General features: G+C 45.2%; 1 protein-coding gene across 7 annotated transcripts in view; it reads right to left on the bottom strand.

Moving 5' to 3' along the window:
• Positions 1-26849, bottom strand: part of LOC139113585 (growth factor receptor-bound protein 14) — a 232492-nt gene that overhangs the window by 29090 nt on the left and 176553 nt on the right. For all 7 annotated transcript variants that reach the window (XM_070674820.1, XM_070674816.1, XM_070674817.1 and 4 more), the window contains 2 exons: positions 8319-8546; positions 2920-3027 (listed from right to left, as the gene is read on the bottom strand). In XM_070674820.1, the coding sequence (XP_070530921.1) occupies positions 2920-3027; positions 8319-8546 (336 nt within the window). The remainder of the gene's footprint in view (positions 1-2919; positions 3028-8318; positions 8547-26849) is intronic.

Raw genomic sequence — 26849 nt, 5'->3', positions numbered from 1 at the left:
AATTGTTTTCAATATTGCAATTTAATTAAAGTAATTTAAGCGAACATATTTTAACCGATGATAAAGTTCATTTCAAATTATTTTTTCATTACTGACGCAATTTCGAAACGTGCAATGATGCAATTCTCGCGGTTCATCGCGATAAGGCGGCTCCGGGGGCTTGAAAAATTCTTCTCGCATCTCATCACGATGACGATCGTAATGAGAGCACGAACGTTCTTATCTCTCTGTCGACGGCAAAAAAGAGGGAAGGAAGGAGAAATAAGTCAGTCGGGACGAGAGGGTGGACGAGGGTAGATCGGTACGTGTCTAGCTTTTAAAAGTGCACACCGACGGCAAAGGGGTTGTCGTCCTTTTAGCTGGCTGACTGGCACGGAACCGACCTTGAAATCAGCTGTACGATACGAGACACGTTGACGTCTTAGCGCGTGGGAGGGCTCGAAGAATAACGCGAAGAGAGGAAGAAAAGAAGGGAGCAAAGTAGCGAAGGCAGAACGGGGGATGGGGGAGAAAGAACCTCTATTCCGTCGACAAGGTCGGGGATGGCACGACAATGAGGTCACCGAGATCCGATGGGGAACCAGGTCCTTCTTGGCATTCCTTGCGTAAGTTACGACGACATTTTCCCGAGGAAATTTGCTTTTCGAATCGTGGAAAAAGTACGCAAGTATTCCTTTCAATTGTCTCCTCTTATTTTAATTTTGTTCGCGTGTCGAAAAGGAGCGTGATAACGCAACGAGAGAGGATACATCTCTCCCGCGAAGAATTCGTTCTTATTTGCCGCTTTCAATCTTAATGTAAATATAATGTAATATAAAAATAACAGATGTTCGATAATTGATAGTAATAGCGCCACGCGCCCGTTAAGCTCTTAAATCTCGATGAACGGGGCTCGCAAAAATTATTAATAGAGAGAATCGTAAAGAATAACCGATAAAGCCCCTCATTTATATTTTAATGGAATCAATTCTCTTATCCATTTATCTCATTATTGTTACGTTATATTGGTATATTCGTGATAATTTAGCAGATAACGAGAGGCGCTGTGCATTGATTGTTTAAATTGAATAATGAAAAGTGTCCGAAAAAAATGCACACGGCAACATTTTGTGCTCCTTAAAATTTCTTATCGAAGCAATTGGTTTTTTTTCCCCCCAACAATTCAAGTAAATTCACTCACTTAATGTCTACTAATTAAGCAGAACTGTTTTATGTGCTTCAAACATTATGAATATTACATCTACAATCAAATGCAATCAAATTGCAAAGGAAAAGAAAAAAAAAAGCTAATATAATTACGTAACAAAGTTAAAATTAAATTGGTTATTAATTGCGTAAAAGCGTATGAGAAGAGGAATTTGCTTTTCGTTTCTTTTTCAACGATGCGAGCAATAGTTCGCATTCAAGAACCAATAGTGGGTCGATAAATTTATTATCGCGGCCGAACGGACGATAAAATCTACGATACGAGCTAGTTGTGGCATAATTTGCTATAACTTAATCATTGTATAAACAGAACGCATTGCGTGTAGCGAGTGAAGGAAAGAAGGGAGAAAACGTGGGTGAAGGAAAAAGAGAAAGAGCAACCGAAAGAGAACTATCGCACCTGTGTGATAACAAGGTAACGAATGCACCGCCGCATAATGAATAGGATCTCGACCGAGCGCAGCCCCGACAATTTCCGCGTATTTCGCGCGGAATTTCACATTAAAGATCAATAGTTAACGAGCTATTTGCTATAATTATTCAGCTGCGAGCCGTATCGGCACACAACAGCGGGCACCACATCGTTACGCTATGCACGACGCGTGTATTCTCGTATTCTCGTTCGTTCATTTATTCGCAATGAATTTCCTTATATTTCAGTGTATCAATTAGAGAAAGCCGATAAACACCCATAACCCACGGAAAATATTAATGTAGCCTGCACAGAAACGTTGTTTATCGGAGCATTCCTAAAAATTCAAAACTATTATCCTCATTTCGACTGTAAAAAAAAAAGAACGGAGAACTTTTTTCAATACGTCAAACAAAAATCTGCGCGCGGGGCTTTTGTTCGGAAAAATATTAAGAGTCATACAGCAAAGAAAGCGAGGGAGGCAATAGAGATGTCGGTCAAAGAGAAGCGTTGAAAGCGCGGGATCGCGAGAGCTAATCGGGATCCCGCTAGACGCTATGAAAGTTCGAGAGACAGCGGCTCGTGCAGGAAAAGGGATAACTGAAGGCAATGATCGAACGTGGCGTGACCCGGCAAATTACTGTCACTCGAGGTAATTTCAGCGTAATCGCCTCTTCCATTCCATTTACCGCGTCTAAAGCGAAATTTACCTTTCGAGCGTATCCGAGGCGAGAGAGTGGCCGTCGAAAATACACCGCGCGCGCAACAGCGAAATAATTCGCTGGGAGACACCGTACGTGATTCTCTATCCATCTTTACCTACACGCCGCCAAAGGTCTACACGCCGACGTGTATTCCTTCTCTTTGGGTTTAGCCCGCGATTACCACAACGCGGTCAAATTGTTTTACAAGGTAAAAAGCGCGCAATAGACGGTTCAGCTTCTAAAGATACACGACAAACGAACCTAAGTGCATTAAAAGTGTACAATACTCCAGATTTTTTTAACGCATTAGTTCGTGGTACACTTCGGCGGAATAAAGTTGATTTTATCAATTGAATCAGCAAAATAAAGCAAGCATTAATATATGAGATAAAAATTCTAGTTATACTCGAATATTCGAATCTTTACGCGAGCGATATTACAGCTCCAAGCTGAATAGCCGAACAAATCGAGCTGCTTAAAGGGAACGCTATCGTCAAATTAATTATTTGCATTCTCTCAGTTTCATCTTCGTCACTCGCCCCGCTATTTCGGTCCTAGGTCTGTGCGTTCGCTCGAGGATACATATGTAGTACTTACGTTGGACACATTGTAGCTGCTGTATTGCTCTTTGGGACTGCCGCCGCCGTTCTGCTCGCACTGCTTGTTCTTGAAAGCTCGGTAATTCTCTCGGAGCTGTTTGCCATACTGAAACACAAAGCGGAGCGGACATTGTTAATACGCGAGCGTTCCGCAAGATGCGACGAGCGACAGACAAACGACGCCGCGCGTTCAACCGATTCTACGCTCCGGGCGCATCGTAATATCCGTGGCTGATAAAGCGAACGGGTGTAAAAGAAAGAGCTGCACCTACGATTTGCATAATTTTACACGCGTCACTTTGTCGTACAGCGCCGGTCGAGCGACCGGCCGGTCGGTCAGCGCGTGTTGCCCAGCTGTGCGAGGCGGGCACCGCCGATCGATACCTTGCTCGCAGAGGTATCGCGTTCGCCTAGATAAATTCAACGTTGCTACGCGGACAGAATACGAAAGTAGCACCCGACTTTTCCCACCGATTTTCTTCGACAATTAAATTCCATCTCTCTCTCGGCTTTTTCGGGAAGCGTAAAGATCCAAATGCAATTACTATATTCCGGGGAAGAATTCGTAGCGGGAAAACAAAAAAGGAGGATAAAAAGGACCGAGGTAAAGAACAAAATGTAATTCTGACAATTCGAAGTCATCTAATTTTCACGGATATTATTATACGCGTAATTATTTTTACGCCGCGGCGTAATTCGTGCAAATCTAACGGCGTTATATCTCGAATAATGTTGAAACATGAATAAATGTTATGCCTTCGAATCTATTTTTTGAACAACGAGATTAGCGACATTCAATTTTCGGGTCGAATAAGCTGTGATCCTATTTCTTACAAGCGGCTTGCGAGTGAAAGAGGAATATTCGATCGAAACAACCGATTCTATTCGGGAAAAGTATCTTCGCTTCGCAGGCAATGATAAGGTTCCATGATTGAGTCAAAGGTAATCCGTGTGAGCTGCTCTAAGCTTCTTATATCGCCTACGTGCTAAGGTACAGCCATTTAAAGCAAAGCTGACTTATGAATAAAGTTTACTCTCTCTTTGCTCGACCCAGCGATCTTACAATTTTATCAATTAAAAAAAATTGCTAATAATTTTAAATTCGTACATAGTACAAAAGTAATAAGAGAAAAAATTTATAAGCTTGTCAATTTCTTTATTCCAACCAGATTTAATTACGATGAAAAAAAAGAAGCGTATAATTGCGGCATATCACGTTCGTTACCAAGCTTCACTTAAAAAATATATTCGAACAGAAAAATTAATTATATCCGTGGAACGTGTTGTCGCTCGGACAAATTAAAGACCCTTTTACTTTTTTCAAAAGTAAGAATTTTCAACGAGAAACCGGGAAGGTCGGCGGCGCGTTTAGCGCGTACGCACTTCGTGGACGAATATGCATGTGTCAACTGCGCGACGAAACAAGCGTGGACGCGAAAAACGAGACGAGACCAGACAGAAGGTACAGACGGTGCCACGTGAAATAATGACGGTGAACGTGCATAACCGTAGACCCAGCAGTGATATAACCATCGTATCGACCCACAAGACAGTCGGGCGCATCCATGCTCGACTGACTGCTCACGCACACGCGCGCCCACTCATACACGTAAGCGTAAATTGCTCGTGACGTGCTGCACAGTATGCACGCGTGCACGCGTAGTAGTACTAATATACCAATGCGGGCCGTAGCCTGCACCGTAGTACGAAAATTATCCCGACGAGCTTTACAACTGGCGAGAGCTCGCTTAGCAACAGCAAAAATAAAACTTGCCCCTTCAAAGTTTTGTATCGGAGCGTGTGCAAAATTTTTTTCAAGCTGCGCCTAGCAGAGGGGGCGTGTTTCTTGCATCCCCGGCGTACGGTAAATAATTTGTTTAAAAAAAAAAAAAAAAAGAAAAAGAAAATTAATTAAAAAATCAATACATTAAAATCTTCCACGATTTTACTTAGCCTTTTACCCACGACGTTACAAAATTTCAATCGATCGTACATTTTACATATTCCCGTGTACGTACGTACCCGTCGTTAACACTCATACAGCGGAATAAAGACGCGAGTGTGATTCGTGTCACCGATGGGCACACTTCTAACCCGACACTTTCGCTGAAAGCGAGAGAATTCGAGCGAAAACCGGTATACGTCGTTTTCGCGTTTCGGAAGCCAGAAGTACGATCGAGGTGGATGCGAAGATGAAGGGCGGCGGCGACTAATTGAAGACGACCCTGGAGTATTACCGGCGCGCCCGCGTTTGGAGAGATAATTACGTAATTCAATTATTCGCAAATGCAGACGGGAAACGCGGCGACGAGGAAAACGGGCAAGGCACGAATGTATGCTAACATTAATCAACGATAGAGTAACGGAGAGACGATAACGAGGTGCGCTGGTTCTAAGTAAACGAAAGATAATGCCGCGTCGAATCTCCCGATATCGCAAAATCACGTTCGCCGGTGATACGGGGGGGGGAGGGAGGGGGAGAGGAATCTGTTGGAAGGCTGCTGAAAAGCTGCCTCGCAAAAGTTGGTCGCGTCAAATTCGCCTTATAATTGAGTGACCGTACGGGTCTTAGCGCGGGACTCATTCTCAGAATATTTCCCGCCGCAGATAATTATAATTCTCGGATCGCAAGAAACTCCATAAGGATAGAGATACGTGTAATCGAGTAGAAAGCGACCCGGTATCTGCGGCTTAACTTCATCCGTTCTTATCGCTTTACGATCTATTCACTTTCTCATTATCGTTATCGCTTCGCGAGACGGGCAATAACCGGGGACTTAATGTCGAGTGACAATATTTTATTTACGACCGCGGGGCGGCGAATGTTTCTCGTACAATCGCTGTGGATTTTTCATCTCGCGAGGAATCCGGTCCCGAATTGATCCGACGAGTTCGCGCACAGAAGCCAATTCAATTTCAATCTATTATTTGAATCGTCCTAGAAAATCTACCATGCGATGCTCTTTCTTTGCGTTAATAACTTTTAGCGCGAGCAACTTAATTACAGATATACCGTTGATTCTGTAAACTTGCTTCAAACTTTCGTACAAATAATACTGACTACTGAAGTAAGTTACCGTGATATCTTTTATCGTGGATTTTACCCCTCGCAAATTAATGAAGGCAAATCCGAGCCTTACACTTAGACCCCGCAGATTTTCTATTGAAGTAAAATCGAAGTCCGCGAGGAAGAAACGCGACGGGAAAAGCGGAATGAGAGGGAAGCGAATGACATAGAAACAAAAGAGGCACAAAAGGGTACCGGGCAGGAGTGTCAATGTCTTCTCAATCAAAGCGAGTCCTGCGGATTTCTCCGAGCCTACTTGTTCATTTGCTCCCTTTTCCTCGCCCTTTTTCCTCCCTCTGCCTCCATCTTCCTTACTCTCCCCGTCTCTTCAGCTCTTCTCGTTCGCCGCATCTCATCAGACTCCTAGCTTTTTCTCGGATGAAAGAGTTACAAAGGCCTCGCTGAGACACGTATAAGTACTACCTTAGTGCCGTTACCGACCAAGGCGACGTCTCGTCCTTTTCCCTTCGGATAAAAGGCGGACCCGAGGAACAGAGAGAAAGAGATAGAGAATAGAGAGAGAAAGGGAAAAAGAGAGAAAGAGAGAAAAAGGGAGAGTAACGACGGTAAACGGCGGAGCAAAGCAAGAGATGCCGAGAGAGCCGGGGAAAAGAGAAGAGTACATAGTAGATCCAGAGCTGGTAGATAGGTAGATAGGCTGACAAGAGACGCAGACAAGCATGGACGACCAACGAGGCCGATAAACACTAGGCGAGTCTGGTCTCTCTGTCCGTAGACGGGCACGGCGGTGTAGACGCGTAGCTCGAGGGATCCCCGAGGATGCACCGGTTGGATTACGATTTCCTGGCAGAAGGGTCCCCAAATTACATCTCGCTAGATGAGTTTGCTATTCGTTTCAGCGCGAGCGTTATTCGGAATAAAAGTAAGCCGCGATGATAATTACGAAAAAAAAAAAAAAAAAATGAGATACGAGAAATAACGGCGTAAATTAAAACCAATATCGTCGAGATCGAAGTAGAGAATTAAATTAATTAAATTTAAAGGCTTAATTAAATAGAAAACAGCTTTATATGAAACGTAAATATGGAAAATTATATTCGGGCTTATTTCAAGAACTGCTGGAAGATAAGATACCAGCGAATTAATTATATTTTTTTACATTCTTAATTTGCCGCGCGAGCGTGATTATCACTAAGCGAAGGATAGAGCAACGATAATATGCCGTGCCCGGCCTCCACTTCCTGGAGACCAGCCGGCCTGGAGAGGCGGTCTGAGCAGCCACTTCAACTTGAAGAAGAATAGGCTCGTAAAGAGTAGCGTAATAAGGAGTAGGCGGTTGTATTCTAAAGTTTCTCTTCTTTTCCCTCTTCCTTTGGCGGAACGTCCAATCGCGCGTTGCTAACGTACACCGTTACCAGCCACGAATTATTCCCCGCAGTACTCGGACTAGAGGGGACGAAAGAATCCGGAAAGAAGAAGCTAAAGGCACGAATATAAATCGATATTATCAGCAACGATGGAGCTAAGGCCTTGGTGTCTCAATTTTGTTGGAAAAAAAAAAAAAAATTAAAAAAATAAAAAAAAGAGAGAGAGAGGTGAGAAAACTGCAACGTGTCAGTGCGGCGATTTCTTCAAAAAAGGAGGAAAAAGAAGTTTAGCCATGCAAAACGTGTCGAAGCTACAAGATATAGAGTGTACGCATACTGTCTCTTCTCTTTCCGTTGAACACGAACGCGCGCGAGTCACGCAACTTCTTTGAACTTAACGAAATTTCGACATTCGACGTCGACGCAAACGCGGGCGCGGGTAGAAAATGGGGAGGAACGAAAAGAAAATAAGGCTCATTATACCCGGCTCCATCACGGACTTAATGATACCCACGGCCCGTCCGCAGAGGGATGATCACGTCGTGAAGAAAGAGCCGAGAGTCGAATGACGAGAGACGTAGACGCGGGAAATCGGCCGGTAAATAAAATCATTGCGATACTTTATAAATGTTATTACTTTGCCACGGATTTAAAGCGCTCGTTTCTCCGATTGGTATTAACTTTCAACTTACAATTTGAAGCGATTATTTACTGAAACTTACGGTTATTCAAAATGCCCTCCGTGCATCGTTAATTTTCAATTACGTACTTTCCACGCGAATCTGCCAGTATTCGTTGCGATCCTAATCAATATCGAGAAGAATACACCTTTGCGCGGCGAAATTTGTTCCATTCGGACGAGCAATAATTTCGCTCAATTGGCTCAACGATTGATGGATCCATTCCAACCTACTCGCGGTGCACTTGAATCTCGTCCTTATGCTACGTTCTCCAAATAGAAAACGACAATACGGAGCGTGGAAAAGGAATAGCATTGCCTACCTTAGCGAGTCTCATGGCCGTGAGCCAGCAGGTGCGCGATTTTTCGTTCTCGAAAGTAATGACCTTGATCCCGGGCTCTCCAGCCTCTGTGTGCTCGGCCTCGGCGTTGCTGTTCGGCCTTAGGCAGGCGCCCCACTCGAAGGGTGCGCCGAAAACCCGCTTGGCGTTCGGTATCCTGTAGACGTTGTAGTCCGACAAGTGCGCGAGTGTGATTAGGTGTTCGTTGTCCTGCAACAAATAGAAACACATCTACGTGAAAAACTCACTCGGGGGGTATTCGATCTAAAATAAAAGGCAAAAAAAGCGACCGCTTGAGCACCGTAACACCGTTCGTTATTAATGTTTCAATTTTCCTCGGAGATAAGTTTACGAATCCGCAATTACCGGCAAGATAAATGAAATAACTGCCCGACCGCTCTCGGTGCGACAATTCTATTGAATAGACGGTAAGGACAAAAAGTCGCCCGGCTGTATTATCAATTGCGAGACCGTCGGTGTAGTAATTGATCGGTACGGCCAACAAGATCCTTGCGATTGTGGATGAGCTTGTCCATAGCGCTCTTCCCTCGGGAGCAATATGAACAAAGTAGTATAAGTATATATACGAGTTGCCCCGCGGACAAAAACCGTCGCGAGAATACTTTTCCCAGTAGACTCTCTCGTTCGCGTCTTCCTGGGAGTCCTCGTCGGATTCAGCAGAAAACTTTCTTTCGCAACGTCGCCGGGAATCGCGGAGGCAATTTATTATAACGGCGGGACAATTTTTACGACAGCATGCCGGCGTACCAGTGCATCGCGCGCAGGAAGCACCACGGCGACGACAGCTCTTATCACGGAGTCACCATTATTTGCCTGCAGCGAAGACCGAGAAAGTCGCGCGTTTGTCGAGTGATTTCCGCCAGTAAATATTCATAGCTGGGTGCGTTCGGCATTCTTTAAACGAAACACCATTAAGGCTGCATCTGAAAAATGCGCTTTCTGTCCCCTTGCGTAACAGTCTTGTCTTAATTTCACCAGCAAATACATATGTATATATATTTCACTCCGCGTTAAAAGCGCGCGGCATTTATCGCTAAACAAAATAATTAGCGAAGAAACCGCGGGGCTGGTTATTAATTATTATACGCGAACGCGTTTCTCCTGAGCATTTTTATATTAACTCTTTTTAATAATATTATATATACTTCCTCGCTTCCAATAACGCGACACGCACTACTTCGAGCTACATATATCATACTTAAGTAATTAAATAAAATCACCAACAGAGGGAATAGTGGGATTAGCGTGAATAACGAGATGCGTGCGCGACGCCCCGATGTTTAACGATTTCACGCGCAGACGGTGTCACAACGCTTTTATATTTAACTCGGCGTGCATTATCGCAAGAGGTGTCACGTCCACGTCGTTCTACTCTCTGACCTTTATCCGCTTATCGGCACCTGTACGATAAGTAGCCAACCGTGAACCGCCGACCGGTCGATTTTCAAAAATCACTTCGCATAATCTCATTAGATTTCCTGACGTGTCATGAACTTTCTAACGATACCGAGGATCGCGCGCGGGTACACACGTATTTTTACGAGTGCTCGAATATGCTTTCGGCATCACAATTCTACGTGTTTCATTCGAGGAAATAAATAATCGTCTGATTACGCAAACGAGATCATTGGGAATTAATTAAGGATGAAAACTCTGCTTTATTTAATATAAATAAATTTATATATATTCAGGAGTTATTCAATATTCATTGCCTCGTTTTCAAGCGAATTATCGCACAGGGGCGCGTCTCTCGAGAAAGGACATTTCTCTCAATTGCGCGTGCTACGCCGGGGCTCGAAAATAAGGGTGCGGTTGGTCAGGGATTCGCATGTCTTCTCGAGAAATCCTGTTGGCTGTGGTCATCACTGCGTCTCCGTACAATAATGCCGCTGCTGTTGCCGCGCAAGGATCCGTTACGCGTGCACAAACACACGGATAAGACAAGGGGGAGGAGAAGGAGCGTGTGTAAGAGGCGCAGAGCGAGATAGCGACGGGCCCGTTGCAATACGGCTCAGCAAATATTTGACGATTAGCTCGGTTGCAGTCCGTATCGCGGGGCTGCGTTAACGGTTACATAACTATTATCCAGCTAACCGTAGAGTTACCGAACGAAAACGAGTACGAGAAGGATGAAAAGACAGAAAGGTAGTTTAACCACTAGGTTAAACAATCGCCGCGCGGCTACAGGGTGGCGAGCAATACTTATCTGAAAATAAATAGACGCGCGTAACGCCGGGGTGTAAAGAGTATGTGAAAATATAGGAGGACAGAAAGGAGAAAAGGGAAAAGAATCAACAAAGAAAAAAAAAAAAAAAAAAAGAACGTTAAAAAAAAAAAACAGGAGCACGGAAAAATCCAACGGAGGGTCTTTTCCATTCTTACGCAAAGAGCAAATTGCCCACGTGTGATTTGCATACCTGTGCGAGCATGCAACTTCGTTCCGCTCTTTTTGGCGAAGCCGTAATTCCGACACGTGTAAACCGTTGTCGTATGCATATCAGACGCGACTGTCACGTCCCGTGATCGATCGCGAGCGGTAATGTTTCGAAGATCATGTCTCTGCGGACGCGGGAGATAAAAATACGCGTCAAAACAAGCGCGAATTAATAGTCGTGTCAAACGGAGGCAGATTGCCGATTAAATCGACAAGGGTGAGTCCGTCTGAGTCCCGTTTTCGGCACAGTCTCGGTCACGATCTCAGTAAAAGATGCGATTAAGATTATTACGAATTAAAAATATTTCCTTCGTTACTTTATATATATGTATATATGATTCAGGCTTCGTTCTTTTAATTGCAATTATTATTCTAAACTGTGCGGAATATAATAATGCTATTTGTAAAGTGAATTACTCGTTTCTTCAAACAAATATTTATTTCGAAAGTGTTATAACTTTCAGGACAACGATTCGCAATGGAGATGTATTCGATCTCCATTGCAAAATCGTGTCGCGACATTGGCAAGCGCTTTATGATCTGCATATCTCAAGTCGATGTCAGCATATATTGCGCATATTGATCTTTCGAGTAGCCAATGGCCGCTATTCGAACGTGAAAAGAAAGTAAAATAGTCGAAGATATTTCTTTATCGTTCGTCCTGTTATTTTAGTAGTCCGCAATACAGCCCGCGACAACTGTGCGTCGTTATGAATTTCATATGCTTCTCATATCTGCTTATAATTTTTATTCGTTATTATCACGGCAACAAGAACAATAATAATGATATTGTAAGCCAAGTAAAATTATTAATCGCGTGATTTTAAGAAAAACTTGAGCGGACGTCGGTCTCTTTTAATTACGCTTTTATTAAAGATTTAAAATCCGAAAAATATCGAACAATTTTGTAATTCATCAAAATACTTCTTACGAAATTCGCCGACGGCCACGAAAAATCGCTGATACGGCAGAAGCGAAGAATAGGGAAGAAGGTAAAAATGCGAATCGGACGGAGAATCGATTCGAAATGGGGAAGGGAAGAAAGGGAGATCCAAGATGAAATCCGTGGTTTCGAGATGAGACCCCAAATCTTCTTCTTTTTTTTTTTTTTTTTTTCAGGCAATACTTTACAGCGTCGCGCGGTCGACGATTCGCGAAAAAGTCTCGGTAACACATCGACGAATATAACGATAAGTATATGAATAAGATACTACAGAGATGAGAGATGCGCGATAATTTCGCGAAGCCCGTTTCAGCTCGTCGTTTTTTTTATTTTCTTTTCCTTTCTTTTTTTTTTTAATGCGCGGGAGCCGGGAGAGTTATTGGCGTTTCCGTCTACGGATACACGGCTTCGGAAACAAAACCGGTTTATAAATAATTCCAGAAGCACGCTCTTGCGCGCGATTAAAGGGGGAAAAAAAGGAGGAAGACACACACGGCGGGGATGCCAATGGTCCATGCAATCATTGCCGATAAATTTGACCCTGCGCTCTCGTCCTTTTCACGCCCTCGCGATCCTTTCCTCTTCTCCGTTCAAAGATATCTCGCGGTGCACCGTCGTCGTTTACCAGCGACACGATTTCTCGTAAAAAATAACTTTCGCGAATCCTTTTACCATTTTCATTATCGTGAGCGCGTATCCGTAGTTGCGTCGAGGACAGGCTCAAGTCCAACCAAAGTTTGAACCGCATCCAGCGGTCGTTGGCCCGAAATGACATCGTTAAGTTGCCCGCTCGCGTGGCAGTGAAAGGATTGACTCCAGGGCGGCATTAGACTGGCGTTAGAGAACGGCGGAGCGGGTAAGAGAGAGATAGAAAGGGAAAAGGACAGCGTGCGATAGGTCAGGTTTTTCTTCTCGTGGAGGCGGCAGAAAGACACACCGCGCTGCGAGCCAATGAGAAAAGACAAGCGAGAATACCGAAAGTAGGGATGTAACGAGGAAGCCCGCAATAGCCGCATTGAAGGTTCACGGAAAGGCTTTCTCCTTGCGCCTCGCCGATTTATTTGTCATCCGCGGATTTGCAGTCGGATTTAACAAGTTTGCAAAAGAAAGGAAAAAAAAATTGTAGAGCGAAAATTGCGGCACATCCATCCGCGAGCATGTAAATCGAACAAAGGCGACGCGCAACGCGAATTAACCGCGTTTGTCCCGTATTATCAATTTTAAATAAATATTTGCTAAAATCACGCTGGCGCAGATTGCAATTGTTCGATTTCTGAATATAGTCGAGGAATGGGAGAGTGGCTGAAATTACGAGGGCGACAGAAAAGGATTTATTCGTAATAGTGTGGGGAAGGGGGAAATAAATCATTGATTATACATTGAGAAAATGTAGGCCATGCTCTACAGCGTCGAGCTGCGCTATGATTACGCTAATAATGCGAGAGCGTATAACGGTAAGCATCCGTGAAAGGCAAGCCGAGAGAGACAACGGCTCGAGTACTACTGTTGGGAGGAGTGAATTGTGGAAGAAAGGCGAAGAAAAAACGTGGAGGACATCGGGTTTTGACCCGCAAGACCACTTCCTTACGAGATCTTTCGTGGCGCTTCTTTTACTCTCCTCGCCCTTCTTCCGTCACCCGCTCTCTCCTGTCGTAGACCCCGCGATTATTGACATTACGGAGCCGTATGTTGTTCTACAATGCTGAATTATGTCAAGTTAAATATCGCGCGGGATCTCTATTGTAATGTTAATAAAAATGTAAACTCGATGCAATATCGTTCAACGTCTTGAGGATTTTTACGGGCTGATTAAAAAGTTTCTGAAAAAAGGAACGCTCTTCCGCGAATCGACGACGATTTCGAGACACGCCGAAAAAGTCTGTTGGAACCCTTCCCTTCGATCTCTCGGTAATCCGTTCGAACCAAGTCGAGAAGGAAACCTCGCGTGAACGTGCGCGGATGCAGGCAGTCGCGCCTCTTTATTGGATTCGTTCTAATAGAATTTGCGTCGTCCGTGCGCGCGCACCTACAATGATGTCCGCTCTTGAATTTTAATGTCCGAAACGAACGCGAGGGAGCAATCCTGCCTCTCCTCTTCTCATCTTCTTTTTTTTTCCTTTTTTTCTCTTTTTTTTTTTTTTTTAGGTGCCAGGTTTTTTCTCATTTTTCCACATACGAAGCTCTCCCTTGGTCAAATTAAAATTCTGCCGCTTCGCTAGTGCGGATAATTAAATATTTGTTGTACGCGCGTGCACCGCGGCGTTCGCCGCAATAATAAAGTTTTGCATCGTGGTCACACTCGACGTTCAAGTCGAAGTTATCGAACGGGCATCGCCGGACAGCAGACGATTTCGAAACGCCTAGCTGTCATTGAACGTGGAGATATTTCTTTCCGCGTGTAGAAATTCCTTTTTTAGAATTTAAAAAATTACATTTAAAAGATATTTGATATTTTTGGAAATAAAAGCTTTGCTTTGCGTTTAAGACAACGGGACAACAATTCTGAAAGATAATTTTATTTTCACCGCGTAACTTAATAATCAAACGGTACTTCTTGACTCGAAATAGCGCATTTCATTGTGACAGTTGAATTTCTACTGCACTTAATTTCTGGATATCTCCCCGGGCTGAGAAAAAGTAGTGGTAAGGACTTGGAATTGAACACGCGGACTCCGACAACACGCCGGTTACCCCACGTCGTGCCCAGGGGCGTTATAGCGATTAAAAACGACGACGTGCGCGAAATCGAGGTCATCGCCGACTAATCTTTTTCTTTTTTTTTTTTTTTATTTCTCGTGCTTTTTTCTTCTCCCCTTTTTTCTTTTGCCTCTCGTGGCGCGAGACGTGCACCAGTAGACGGTAAAATGTGATGTAATTCGCGAGTCCCACTGCGCCTCGTTGTACCTCGGTCGTACCAATGTCTATAATTTTGCGGCAAATTAAAGAGTCGCGCAAAAAAAAAAAAGAAAAAAGAATAAAAACTGTAATAATTACGAGAGAAATATTCTACGAAAACACGAAGATGCATTATTAAATTATTAATGTTGTTTGAGAGGACCGTCGGTCATCAAAAAGATATCAATTTCGCAACGAGGCGTAAGAATTATTTCAGATCTCCACAGTTGCATTAACGATCAATTAAAAAACTGACTATAGTTACCAATGAATAAGTAATTCCCTGCCATCTTATAAATTTCTCGTTGGAAAAAAATTTCCACCAAGTTTCCGACAGCCGCTTCTTCCGAGAAGGCATTTGAAAAACTTCGTGTAAGAAAGATTTTGCAGAAAAAAAAAAAAAAAAAGAACAGGCGGAAAGATAAATGACTTCTCGGAGTTCATTACATGCGAGACGAGTTGTGTCACTGAACAATATCTTCGCCTCCATTAATTTTATTCGCACTAGTCGTTTATCGCGCCGACTGTAAATCGGCTTTAAACGGAATTTAAAAAAAAAAAAAGGAAAAGCACAAGTCTCCCGTCTGCTTCTTATCTCCGATCGTCTTTTTTTTTATGGGCGATAACAGGACCATTACCAATTTTCAAGAATACAATAAAATATCGATTTAAAAAGAAAACGCGAAGATTTCGTTGTAGCGCAATTGCTGCCGCTTTTCCGCGACGCTGATTGATTCTCTCCTTTAACTCACTTTGTGCCGCGAGAATAAACGTCAGCTTAGTTTTTATTATTTTCTACGTTAACTGCGTACCGCTCGATCGTCGCTAAAGGAAAGCGAGAATCATCGTGTCAAAGTCGACTGGTCGGGCCACCCGCGAGCTTTATTTACAGACCTCACCCGCTATCTCTACGCAATTTAGTTTAACACGTTATAAGAAAATGATACACGTAGTTTGTTACCAAAAATTAATTAAACGTAAAACTTTTTTTTTTCTTTTTAACGTAGAAGATAAGCGTATATGACGCACGTTTAATAACGATAAAAAAAAACAAATAATATACGTGGAAAAGAAAAAGATTAAAGTACACGCGATATGCTGCCCACAAAATTGATTAATGTACTATATATCGAGATAAGGAGGGAAAAAAAGAGAGAAGAACGGTGATTGAGTTAACGAAGCGGGGTGGGCACGAGTCATAAGTCCCGATTGTGAAAACCGGTAGCTAGTAAATCGACTCCTCGCCTCCTCGCACTCGAGAATCCTCGAATGATGGGAGTGAAACTCGATATACGCGGCTCGCGAGCAAGTCGGTCAGATTAGACAGCGGCGACAGTGATTCTCAAAGCAAAATGACGGGCATTCGAAAAACGAATGCCGGCAATTCTGAATATTGCATTAGGTGCGTCAACACAGTCGCGGAGTCAGCTAAATTTCAATTTTTTCACGTCCAGGAATATAATATGTGTAAAATGTCACGCTTTTTATTATTCGCATGCCAATCCAGCGTGATTTTTGCATGTAATTAAATCATTTCGTCACCTAAATCACTCCAAAAATCCTAGATTTCATAAAAAAAAATAAAATAAAATAAAATAAACGCTCCGTATACTCCGAAAGAGTCAAAGAACTTAAATAAAATTTAATTAAAAAATCCAGAAGTCACGTCTATACGTTCGGCGAGCGCGAAGTAAACTCGCCGAGCTGAATTTTGCCGAGCACGCAAAATTAATTCGGCAAACCCAATCGCACGATTTCTCAGGAAGTCCTGAGCCGCAACGAAGCGACGACGGCGCGCCGGCATAGCGACGGATCGCTGTTTGTCCCACGAGAAGTGCATTGATCATCCGAGAGTTAAGTTTGGATTTATGCGAGTTAATACACTTTGGCGCGGCTTCAAGCGACTTCCAACGATGGCGAGGTGAATCATGACAGTGCTCCCCGAAGCACGTTAATAAACGTCCTAGTCCTTAATCACATCAGCAAATGAAGGCCTCGTTCTAACTCGCATTTATCTCGTTTGGAGATACTCCAATTTATAACTTACAGAAATCTGTCATATTTTCTAACGGACAACTCTCTTGAAAATTTCCACTCATAGTCGCCGTTACACAATAGTTTTGTCACGCGTTTGCATTTTAAATCTATCGATTCCGCTCTTCTGGACGTTAAATAAATTTTTGAGAAATACTCGAGTGTCGAATGAAGTACGATCGATTCATTTGATCGAAGGCAGCTCGCCTCAATAATGATGCGCGAGATTACGTAGCGCGAAAGAAAGTGGTAGTTAACGTGATTATTCTTTTCATGGAATCGATAGTAGAAACCACCGTGATTAATCGAAGCTTGAGAAAAAAGGAGCAAAGGTAGAGAGATAGAAACGAGAAAGAGTATCGCAAAAACGCAAGCGATGGGGAGAAAAGGGAAGGCAAGGGCGGGTAATAAACTACCCTGAAAGGACGACGCACCGCGTTCGACTAAAGACCCGGCGAAACAAGTCCGATGATCACTGGAAAACGAGAAAAAAGAACGAAACTCTGGCGCTATGTTTCTGTGTTCATAAAAAGGATCATAAAAGAAATTGCGATCGTCTGCGCTGTTTTATCCAATCGCAGAATAAATCCTACCGAACTGTCTCAACAATTTCCACCGGGAAACATTTATATATGTCTCGCGTATTAATTAAATATTTTATGCTATTAATTAATGTTACATTAACGGAGAATAAACTCTTTGAAAGGTAACGCGAGATAATTCAGGTAAATTAAAGATGGAATAAAATTAAATAATATAAATATAAAGTAATATTCATCACGAATAATTAAATAACGCTGAAATAATAAATTGCTAAAAAGCATCTACAACGTTTGCAAACTTCGCACATTCGATTTGCTTTGTCGAATTTGCCACAATTTGCAAAATAAGTATTTCATAACAAAAAAAAAAAAAAAAAAAAAAAAAATATATATTAATTTAATTAAAAAATTATATTAACTGTTCTCTCAATAAAGCGTTTACTTGAACAGATATATTTTCAAAGTGCGTTTCTTGTTCTCTTCCACAGAATGAAAATTTCGCGTTGCTCCTTGAAGAACGGGCCTGGACTATTCTCCGCTATCGATCCTAGGTTAAAGGAACTTTAAATCGAGAGAAGGAGTCCGTGCGTTAAAAGCGAATTACCCAGAAGATGCGGGAGAGCTCGCGCGCATACGCGAGGAGGAAAGCGGAGGAAGAGGAGTGCGAGCAAGAGCCGTTTCACGGGGAGAGAGCAACCGGTGTACGCGCGCGCACGAGCGGCGCGATAAATTTCCGGAAAATTTATTGTCCGACCAAGTATAATTCAGCCGACCTATCGTGATGTGCGAACCTTGCGAAGAGAGTGCTCCGGCGCGGGCCGTGAAAAATGGTCGAACGATTTCAAGCGGCCGCCGCGACGGACAGAGAGAAGCTACGCGATGCTGGCGATGGCGATACGCGATAGAAGGCGCGGGAGTGTGTAGTCTACCTTCGCGGAAGTTTCGCGAAAGAAGCGGAAGGGAACGGAGTCCCCGCGCGCGTACGTGCCGCACGTATGTAAGAAAAGCCGGGTTGTTCCTCCCGTAACTTAAGGAGCTACGACCTCGTTTCTGTCACACGCGACTTCGTATTTCACGCCCTCAGGCGGAAAAGGAGAAAGAAGGAGCGAGCTCGACGAGAGAGCGGACCGGGCGGTAGGAGAAGGAGGCGGAGGAGGACGAGGATGAGGAAGAAGAGCCGGGAAGAGGTCGAGAGCGAGGAGGAAAAGACGATGGATAAGATACGAGCGGTTTCGCGATAGAGAGCGCGAACGAGAAGAGAGGCATAAAGAAGTTTATGGCGCTCAGCTGATACGAGCGTAGAAGGAAGAGAGACGGGTTCACGACGTTACCCGCAAGAGCCCGTCTCGTCGTTATCGCCGCCGCCCGCCGCCGTCATCATCATCGGTCTCGGGCTATCCTTGTGGGATAGGTCGGCACCAATATCAGCAGTTACTATTCTGACGACAATGACGATGATGGTGCTCTCGCCCCCGCGCCTCGGCGCCGGGGTACCGTTATCCCGAGCAATGCGATACTTTCGTGCATGAGGATGCGCTATAAATTGACAGAGACGTATCCGTGCCGCGAATTGATAGAACCGCCGTTTCACGATAGGGAAAACGAGATACCGGTTGCATGCGTCGCCGGACGAAGCCATGAAATATCGACGCTATTAAATGTTCATATTTTTTTTTTTTTTTACACATATATCGTTATTTGTTCCACTAAATAAAAAAAATAGAATTAAGTTTCGAAATAGAAGTTGTAATAAATTTTGTTTGTATAGAAAAGCTCGCGTTAACTTTTCGCATGCGAGATTTTCTAGCGTAATATATATTGATTTTACAGATTTTAGACTGTTCCCGAAAAATAGGATTTGTATTTAAAGAATAAAAAAAAAGCAAAAAAAAAAGTTTAAACGTCTCTAAATTGTTTTTCAGTAATTCGAAGTGGAGGATGCTCTGGCGTTCGTCTCGGCTCGATGCATCCGCGCCTGGCAACAGGGGCGCGTATGCATGTGCAATGCGTAACCGACGATAACGAACTTGTGAGCATAATAAGGCGCCACCGTATAAAGAGAATCAAGCCGTAAGGTTATTTGTACAACTCAAAACGTACCGCGTAAGCGGATTGCGATCCGTACTGCGTTCGTTAGCAAAATCGACGAAAAGTAACTCGATCGAGCGGCGCAAAACGTAGCGACGTGCGCATAATGCGCGGAGATCTCCTCTTGCAATGTATGCGGCACGTGTACAACAAGATAAAGAAAGTACGGCGCAACTAAAAGTTATCTTCGTGTTATTCCGTATATCAGGCGCCATTTCACTATTACACGCTTGACAAAAAACCCAGACGATCTGCGAATAATAAATACGTTTACGATTTATAATTTACATTGCGGTTACCGCTGATGTAATAAATAACATAGTCGTTTACAGCTATTGAAACCCAAAATTGCAGACCCCTTCGTTGTTTCTCTAAGCGTTAATTACGCATCTTTTCCATAATCAATTGATTTAAGATCTCCCTGCGAGGGATGATTAATAGATTTCCCTCGAAAGAAACTGAACAGCTTCATAAAGCAGAGATATCTCAATTTCTCGAATACGCGGATCTCCCGCGTCTACTTTCCGCCAGCTGCTTTTTCCTCCCTCCCTCCCACCCACCCCCTCCTCCCGAATCTAAAAGTACATCGGCCTAGTACCTAGCGACCTCGTCGCGAATCGACGAACGGAGACCAGTTTGATTCCGCCTTCGTGAGCAACGTGACGATCCACGTCGCGCTACTTTCCCGGCGAAAATCCGCGGCCGTGCAACGGTGCATCCATCCTTGGGCGGAAAAAGTCGTCCCCCGCGCGTTCAGGACGAATTGCCACGATAATTGCGGTCGACGGTGCCCGATGTCTTTCTACTCGCGCAAGACCGAAGTCGATTCCAGCCGGCGTGCGAGAAGAGAGCGAGGCGGGAGGGAGCGCACGGGAAGAGAAAAGAGAGAATCGCGAATGCACCGCGCATGCACTTTCAGCCGTAGCTCCCTCTCCTCCTCTACAAAGTGCATGCCTGCGGCTCGGCCGCGATGCGGAGATACTCGAGCCGAACCGAAGAGCCTCAGAAGCATGCAGAAGCTCGCATCGAGTGCACACGCGTGCGGCGTTCTCCGTGAGATTACCGCGAGAGACGCGGTGCGATCGCGTACGGCCTTCGCAGTGATAACGGAGATTGCTCGCAATACGGTGGCCCCGAAATACGGTGATCGCGCCTGATCGCGCGCGTTTGCTCGCGCCCGTCCAATAAATGCAGGAAGAAGATCCAAGAGATCGCCCCGCAATATGCCGCACCGCGGAAACTTGGTCGATCTAGCGTCGATCGGCGGCCCGCGCGGACCGGATCCTTCCCATTATAAGCTGTGCGTTATTGGACGATGACGCGCGTGCCGAGATTCTCCGAAGGAAGATCGCCGAAGGTTAATTGCACCCAGGATACTCGTTCGCTTGCTCGCCAAATGCAATTAAGCCCCAGCAAGGAGAGCGTCAGGAATCGTGGATCGCTTTCAAGAACCGCTCTCGGCCGATTGTAAATTAAAGACTCACGTAAATTGTATATCCCTCGACATTACCGCAACCGAGCAGCTCCCGAGTGCTAGTAATATAACGGGAAGTCCGCGGGAATCGCTGTACATTACCGTGGAATCTTCGCTACCGATTAAGTCCGGCGGGTTCCGCCCCCGTCTTTCGTCGATTTGCCAATAAATCAGCAGCCCTCGTTTCGTCACGCGTTGTTTAATAATTAAGTCATTTCTCCTCCTCCCCCTCCCCCCCCCGACTTTCCGTTTCCACGAAATGTAAAGTACATCTCGCTCCTTCCACGGTTCATTGTACACTACAATGTAATATTAAGTACACGATTGCTCAAGTTTTGTCAAGTTTATGGTCAATTAGATACACGCGCCGAGACAGAAGCCTCGGGAAGTTTGCCGCGGCGCGCGGCGAACCGGATCGAGAAGTTCGCGAGTGGAAAGAAAAAGAATTCACCGCCGGACAAGAAATCGCGAGAAGCCCGCGATGCAAGATAGATTACATTCTGGTTCTAATTACCCCGCCGTCTTCGGCATAGAAAGCGATAATATTTATCGACACGATAACACACTTGACGCACAACGATAGCGTCGCGTTGATAAAACTGCACCGGATTAAGCTGACAAGTGAGGAAAGAGGGCTACTAATAATAGCTCATGTTTCGCGCAATGAAATTACTCAACGAGCCCACGAGTCCATTAAATTAAATTTCTTCTCCAAACGTTAATTACAATCCAAATCCTAATGCAACAAAATATATTTATACGAAAAAGAATATAACGCTAATGATATTTAATTACCGTTCGCATAGAAGATTAAATTTCGTTTATCCGCCGGCTTCTATCACTCGTTACTTGGTGCACGCAGGAAATAAAAGTCCGCAGAAGAACGAAGCTATTTTTGATTCGAGATTCATTCCGGCGGACGCAGTCTCGTTTATCGTGAGTGATCGCCGATCGCCCGTTCGGGAGAAAGTGACGAAGAAATCGCGAAACGAATCGAACGCATTTCGTGCCGGTAGCACAATTCCCAAAGTAAACTGCGAAGCGTTTGGTTTAGACGCGGAAAGAACCCGGGACGGAGGCAAGGTTCCTTTCTTTCCTCGGTACTTCCCCGCCAGCTTTAAAAACGCTATTTCGGCCGCGCTCTTAAAAACTGCCGTCGCGACCGGTCCGTAAAAATCCAACCGATGTTTCTGCCGCGCTGCGTTATTTCGCCGGGTGCATGTGCACGTGCCGAATTTAAATCGGCGCCGATCCGCAACCGCGATACCGTATCCCGAACCAGCCCGGGTCCAAGCCGGTATGTCCGCAACTTTACGATCGACCGAAAAAAGAAACGGCTCCGACCGGCGGAGCGTAACATTGAAAGCCGACCCCGGGGATACGAGTGAGCGGAAAGATTTAACGGGAAGTCGCGTGATATACGACTCGGAGGGATACTGGTCCGAGACGCAGGACGATCTGTGCAATTCGCGAAAATTCAAGGCCGAAAAAAAATTCAAAGTCTCGAGTCGTCGCGCGAGAAAAAAAAAAAAAAAACCAAATTACTTGGACAACAGCGGAGTGTAAGAAATTTTCTATATGCCACGAGATACTCGCTATTGAGTAGTGTCAACGTTACCGTACGTTATTCGTTATTCAACGTTATTGCGTCTGATGCCCCGGAGGGGCTGAATCAAAGAGAACGTCGATTGGAAAAGATGCGGAAGGTCGACCGGAAAAGTTCGCACATCGAGGCAATAAAAGCGGAAAGAGTTACGTTCCTTTCCTCGTAGCTATGGGTATAACTGCGACAATTGATAAAGGCGATCTCTATTTCGACTTCCCGTCGAGAAATTGAGATCAGCAAACGTAATATAAGTGCACGTATATCGTAACACGTTGACTCGAGACCCGCGCTGGGGCGTACAGTGCGCGGCCTTTTCATTTTCAGAACAATACAATGTTGCAACTCGAACCGCCATATGAATGGCCAAGTGCCATGCCCGCAACTTCTACCGTTTAATTGAAACGAGGAAAACGTGGGGAACACGGCCGGGCCCGGCTTACGGTCGTTTAAAACGCCGGATATTGTACGCCGTCCGTGAAATTCCGCTCGAACGTGCTCCATTACGAAAGTCCCTTCTGCGAACGCATGTTGCGCGAGAGATTACGCGTTAGAGGGATCGCTATCGGTCGCCATTACGCGAACGCAGTTTATAGCGGATCCATTGCACTTCTCTGCCGCTGGCACGCTGACCGTGCTAGAAATAGAGCCTTGGCCCCCATGCCTTAGGCATGCCAAATCGCAAAGGAAGACGAACAAAGTTGATGGCGTCGTCGCTCAACGCTATCACACGACAAAATCTATTTCGTATCAATTTCTCCCTCTCCCTCCCGCCCTCTATCCCGGTCACTTTCAGAAGAGTCTTAGCCGTTTTTATTTCTTTTTATTCCAGCGCCAATTCCGTCGAAAAGGAAAAAGAAAGACGGGAGAAGAGGTTTGAGAGAGCGTACAGGTACGAGAACGGTTCGATCGAGGGTTATAAAATTCCTTCCCCTCTTTCACTCTCTTTCATTCTCTTTTTCTTTTTTATCTTTCTCTCTCGGTCAGCCAGTCACGCAGCCACCCTCGATTCGATATATCCTACGGCCTAGGAACTTTCATTTATTTACCGACCAGACGCATTTCCGTCGTTGGGTGATTAATGGCGCGCGGGCTCGTTTAATAAAGTTTCTCCGAGTAAGTCAGTTTACCCTGAAAAGCCTCGGCCGCGCCGTTCTATTTATAGTCGTTGCTCGCACTTTTACGAGCGCAAGCCGCGCGAGTTGCCGCCGCCGCCGCGCATCGATACGCGCGGATATCGGCAGTTAAATGAGAGCGCGCGATTCGCCGTAAACGCGCACCGATTAATATCTGAAAACTTCATCGGGTCCCGAGCGAAGCGTGCATCTCGCGTTATCTCGAGCTACCCAGCTACGAGGGCGAGGGAGAAAGAGAGATGCCGCGGGCGATCTCGCGTTTCCGTGAATTTCGTTACTCTTCCGAGCGACCGTTTAAACGAGCGTTAAGCGCTACGATGATGCGATTCGGGCTCAAGCGAAGCCGAAATAAAAGTGGAGCGGGGACGATTTAATCAGCAAGACTAAAATCCGCTTTGCCGAGGTAAGATCGCACCGAGGAAACGCATTAATCGCGCGCGCGCGCGCCTCATCGGGAGGAACAAACCCCGCCGTGTTATTCCGAGTGCAATATCGAAAAATCGCAACCGCCGAGATAATTCGCTCGGCTGAGAGGATCCGCCGGCCTGTCCTCCTACCCGACGACACCCTTCAACCGCGATCGAATGCGCGCATCTGGAAAATCGCCAGGATCTGATACGGAGAGTATCGGATTCCGCGTACAGTCGGAAAACTCGACGTCGACTTTTTCAGGGAGAGGAAAAGGATACGGGAGAAAGAGGTGGAGGAAAAAAAAAAGAAAAAAAAAAGAAATGCAGAAACGAGGTGGTGTACGATATGCATTCCGCCCGTCGCCGGAAGCTAAAATCGAATTCAAGGCCTCGAGAGAGGCGATCGATCATCATCCGCCTCTGCGCCCGCGCTTTCTCGCATTTCAATTCGTCCTTTTCGTCCCGGGATGATGTTCACTCGCCCATAGGCAGCCTCTGGCCTTTGCCTCTCCTTTCTCTCTTTCTCTCGTCTCATCTCGCATCGTTTTTTTTTCGCGTTCTCTTTTTCCCTCGGTACGAAACCGTATAACGATCGCGAGCGCAAATCACATCGGTGCCTGTTCGCGTGCTAAGAAAATGCCCCCCGGTAGAACAGAAGGAACAAGAAGCGGATAGCGTTCGGGAGCGAAGTGGAAAGGGCGAGATAAAGATAGAGAGAAAGAGAGAGAAAAGAGAAGGAAGAAAAAAAAATAAAAAAAAAATAAAAAAGAGAGATGCGGAGAGGAAGAGAGCTCTCGTGATTACCAATCTTCTGAGAAACCGTAGAAATTCGACGAAAAAGTTTTGCAATTAAGGCACACCGTCTGAAAGAAGGTGCAGAAGGAAGAGAGGGTGGAAGGAAGAGAATGAAGGGGGACGAGAGACGGAGAAAAAGAGTGGGAGCGTCCTGTATGCATCGAATTCAGAGACTGGACCCGGGTGCGAGCCGAGTATGTATAATACCGCTAAGGCGGTAAACCGGTTCTTGACCTACCTGACATTTTCTTTTGTTTAGTTGACTTACGAGCCGTTTCAATACGGCCAATTAAATTCGGTGGCTCGCAAGCAGCTTATGCCCGTTCCTCCCATCGTGCACCGTCCAACCATGAAGCGAGACAATAAACCGCATGAATAACCGAGAGACAATCAGCCCCGAACGTAGGTGTATCGGTATTAAAATTCCCTGGCAGAAACTATGTCTCTCTTCGTACAGTTTTCAACATTTCGGAAGAGATCCCGCACTTCGCATAGCCGCGGAGAAAATAATATCGTTGTATTGAATTCTATAAATTAATATCTGCCCTCCCCGTTTCTCGTCGATCTCCGCGATCGTTCCCCGAAAATTATTTAGTTACGGTTTTCTGTGCAGAAGAAGAAAAAAAAAGGTATTCGCCGCCCAGTTGCCGCTAACGAAAAATCCATCTTAAATTGTCGAGAGAATCTCGTCATTAAAATTTAATGCGGTGGGAGCGGCCTGCCTGTCGCATAATGTTACACGCTACACGCAATTTCCAGTAAAATGACGGCATGACAATATGCAGAATACGTGAGTGACACCGAGAGGCCCTGAAATTGCGATGGCGGGTTTCAAGGGGGCCGAGATGGAATTTATTTCATCGATTTTACACAAGTCGTGCGATTCAACCGACTTCGAGATCTCTACCCCTCCCCCTTTCCCCTTTTTCCGATCCCCTCGCGTCGCGAGGATGCACAATGCACAATGCGAACACCGTGTATGTCTTTTTGGCGAAGCGGGAGAGAGGCTGGTAGCACGGGGGAAACGGGGGAGGAAAGGTCTCGCAATCGCGACGACGGATAACGGCGGGCGCGGCCAAAAGAATAATCGATGCTTCCGTGCTTATGGCACCGTCCGTCGTATATTACGAACGATTCTCGCGTTGTGATGCAAATGCCGGTTGGAGTCGACGCCGCGTGAGGAAGCTTTAAGAATCTATGAGCCGTGAATAGAGCGGCCCGATACGATAGAGGCTTCCCCGGCGATGACAGGGAGGTAGAAATAAAAGGTGGCGATGGACATGACAAAACACGCATCCGGAATTTTTATCGTTATCCCGCCGCACCACGCGCTTCCGTCCGCTTTTTCGCGACAAGTGCGACACAGCGCGATCGACGGCGACCGGGAACGTCGTAATTTCGACGGCTTTTTGAGTTTTACTCGGCGAAAAAGAAATAAAGTACGGCGGTTGACCGAAACGTTCCTCGCGCGTCATCAAAGCCCGAGATACATCTAAATATATATATATATTTATTTTTTTTCTTCTTTTTTTTACGCCGTTGCGTGCGCGCATCTTCTTTTCACCCGTAATTTGTGCCTAAACGTGAAAAATAAAGTAGCTATCAACGACGCGAGTAACGGCGACGCACGAGAAAGCGTGATTTATTTGGCATGCCGGTCTTTAGGCGATCGCTAGCAATTTTCGTTTGGATCGTGATTATATGACGTAACGACCTTATGCGCGAGCGTCCGTGGCCGACTTTCGACATCGACCTCTCTTGTCAGTGTGGAACGGAGTGCGCGAACGCATAAAATCACTGCGCGACACCGATCGCGCCGCGGTACGATACCAGTCCCCGCGAAGAATGCAGGACCGCGGACGATGGTACTTCTGTGCCAAGTCGAGATGAATATCACGTTAATAGCCCGTATTTATTACAATTTCAGAAACTTTGCCTCAAATACGCAGTTTAAAAGATATTATTCGTATTGAAAGTACGACAAACAAAGTATAAATTAGCCAACTACTTCGCTTATTACTTTAATGGATCAAACAAATCGAGCGACCAAGGGATTATCGGAAGAAATCTCGGGACGCTTGCGGAGGCTGCGACACGTCAATCGAATCAAAGTTTCTAAAGGTATCCGCGCTCCCGAA

The sequence above is a fragment of the Cardiocondyla obscurior genome, linkage group LG03 (assembly GCF_019399895.1).
Source record: "Cardiocondyla obscurior isolate alpha-2009 linkage group LG03, Cobs3.1, whole genome shotgun sequence".
NCBI classification, from domain to species: domain Eukaryota; kingdom Metazoa; phylum Arthropoda; class Insecta; order Hymenoptera; family Formicidae; genus Cardiocondyla; species Cardiocondyla obscurior.
This window is presented reverse-complemented; position numbering and strand designations above follow the sequence as displayed.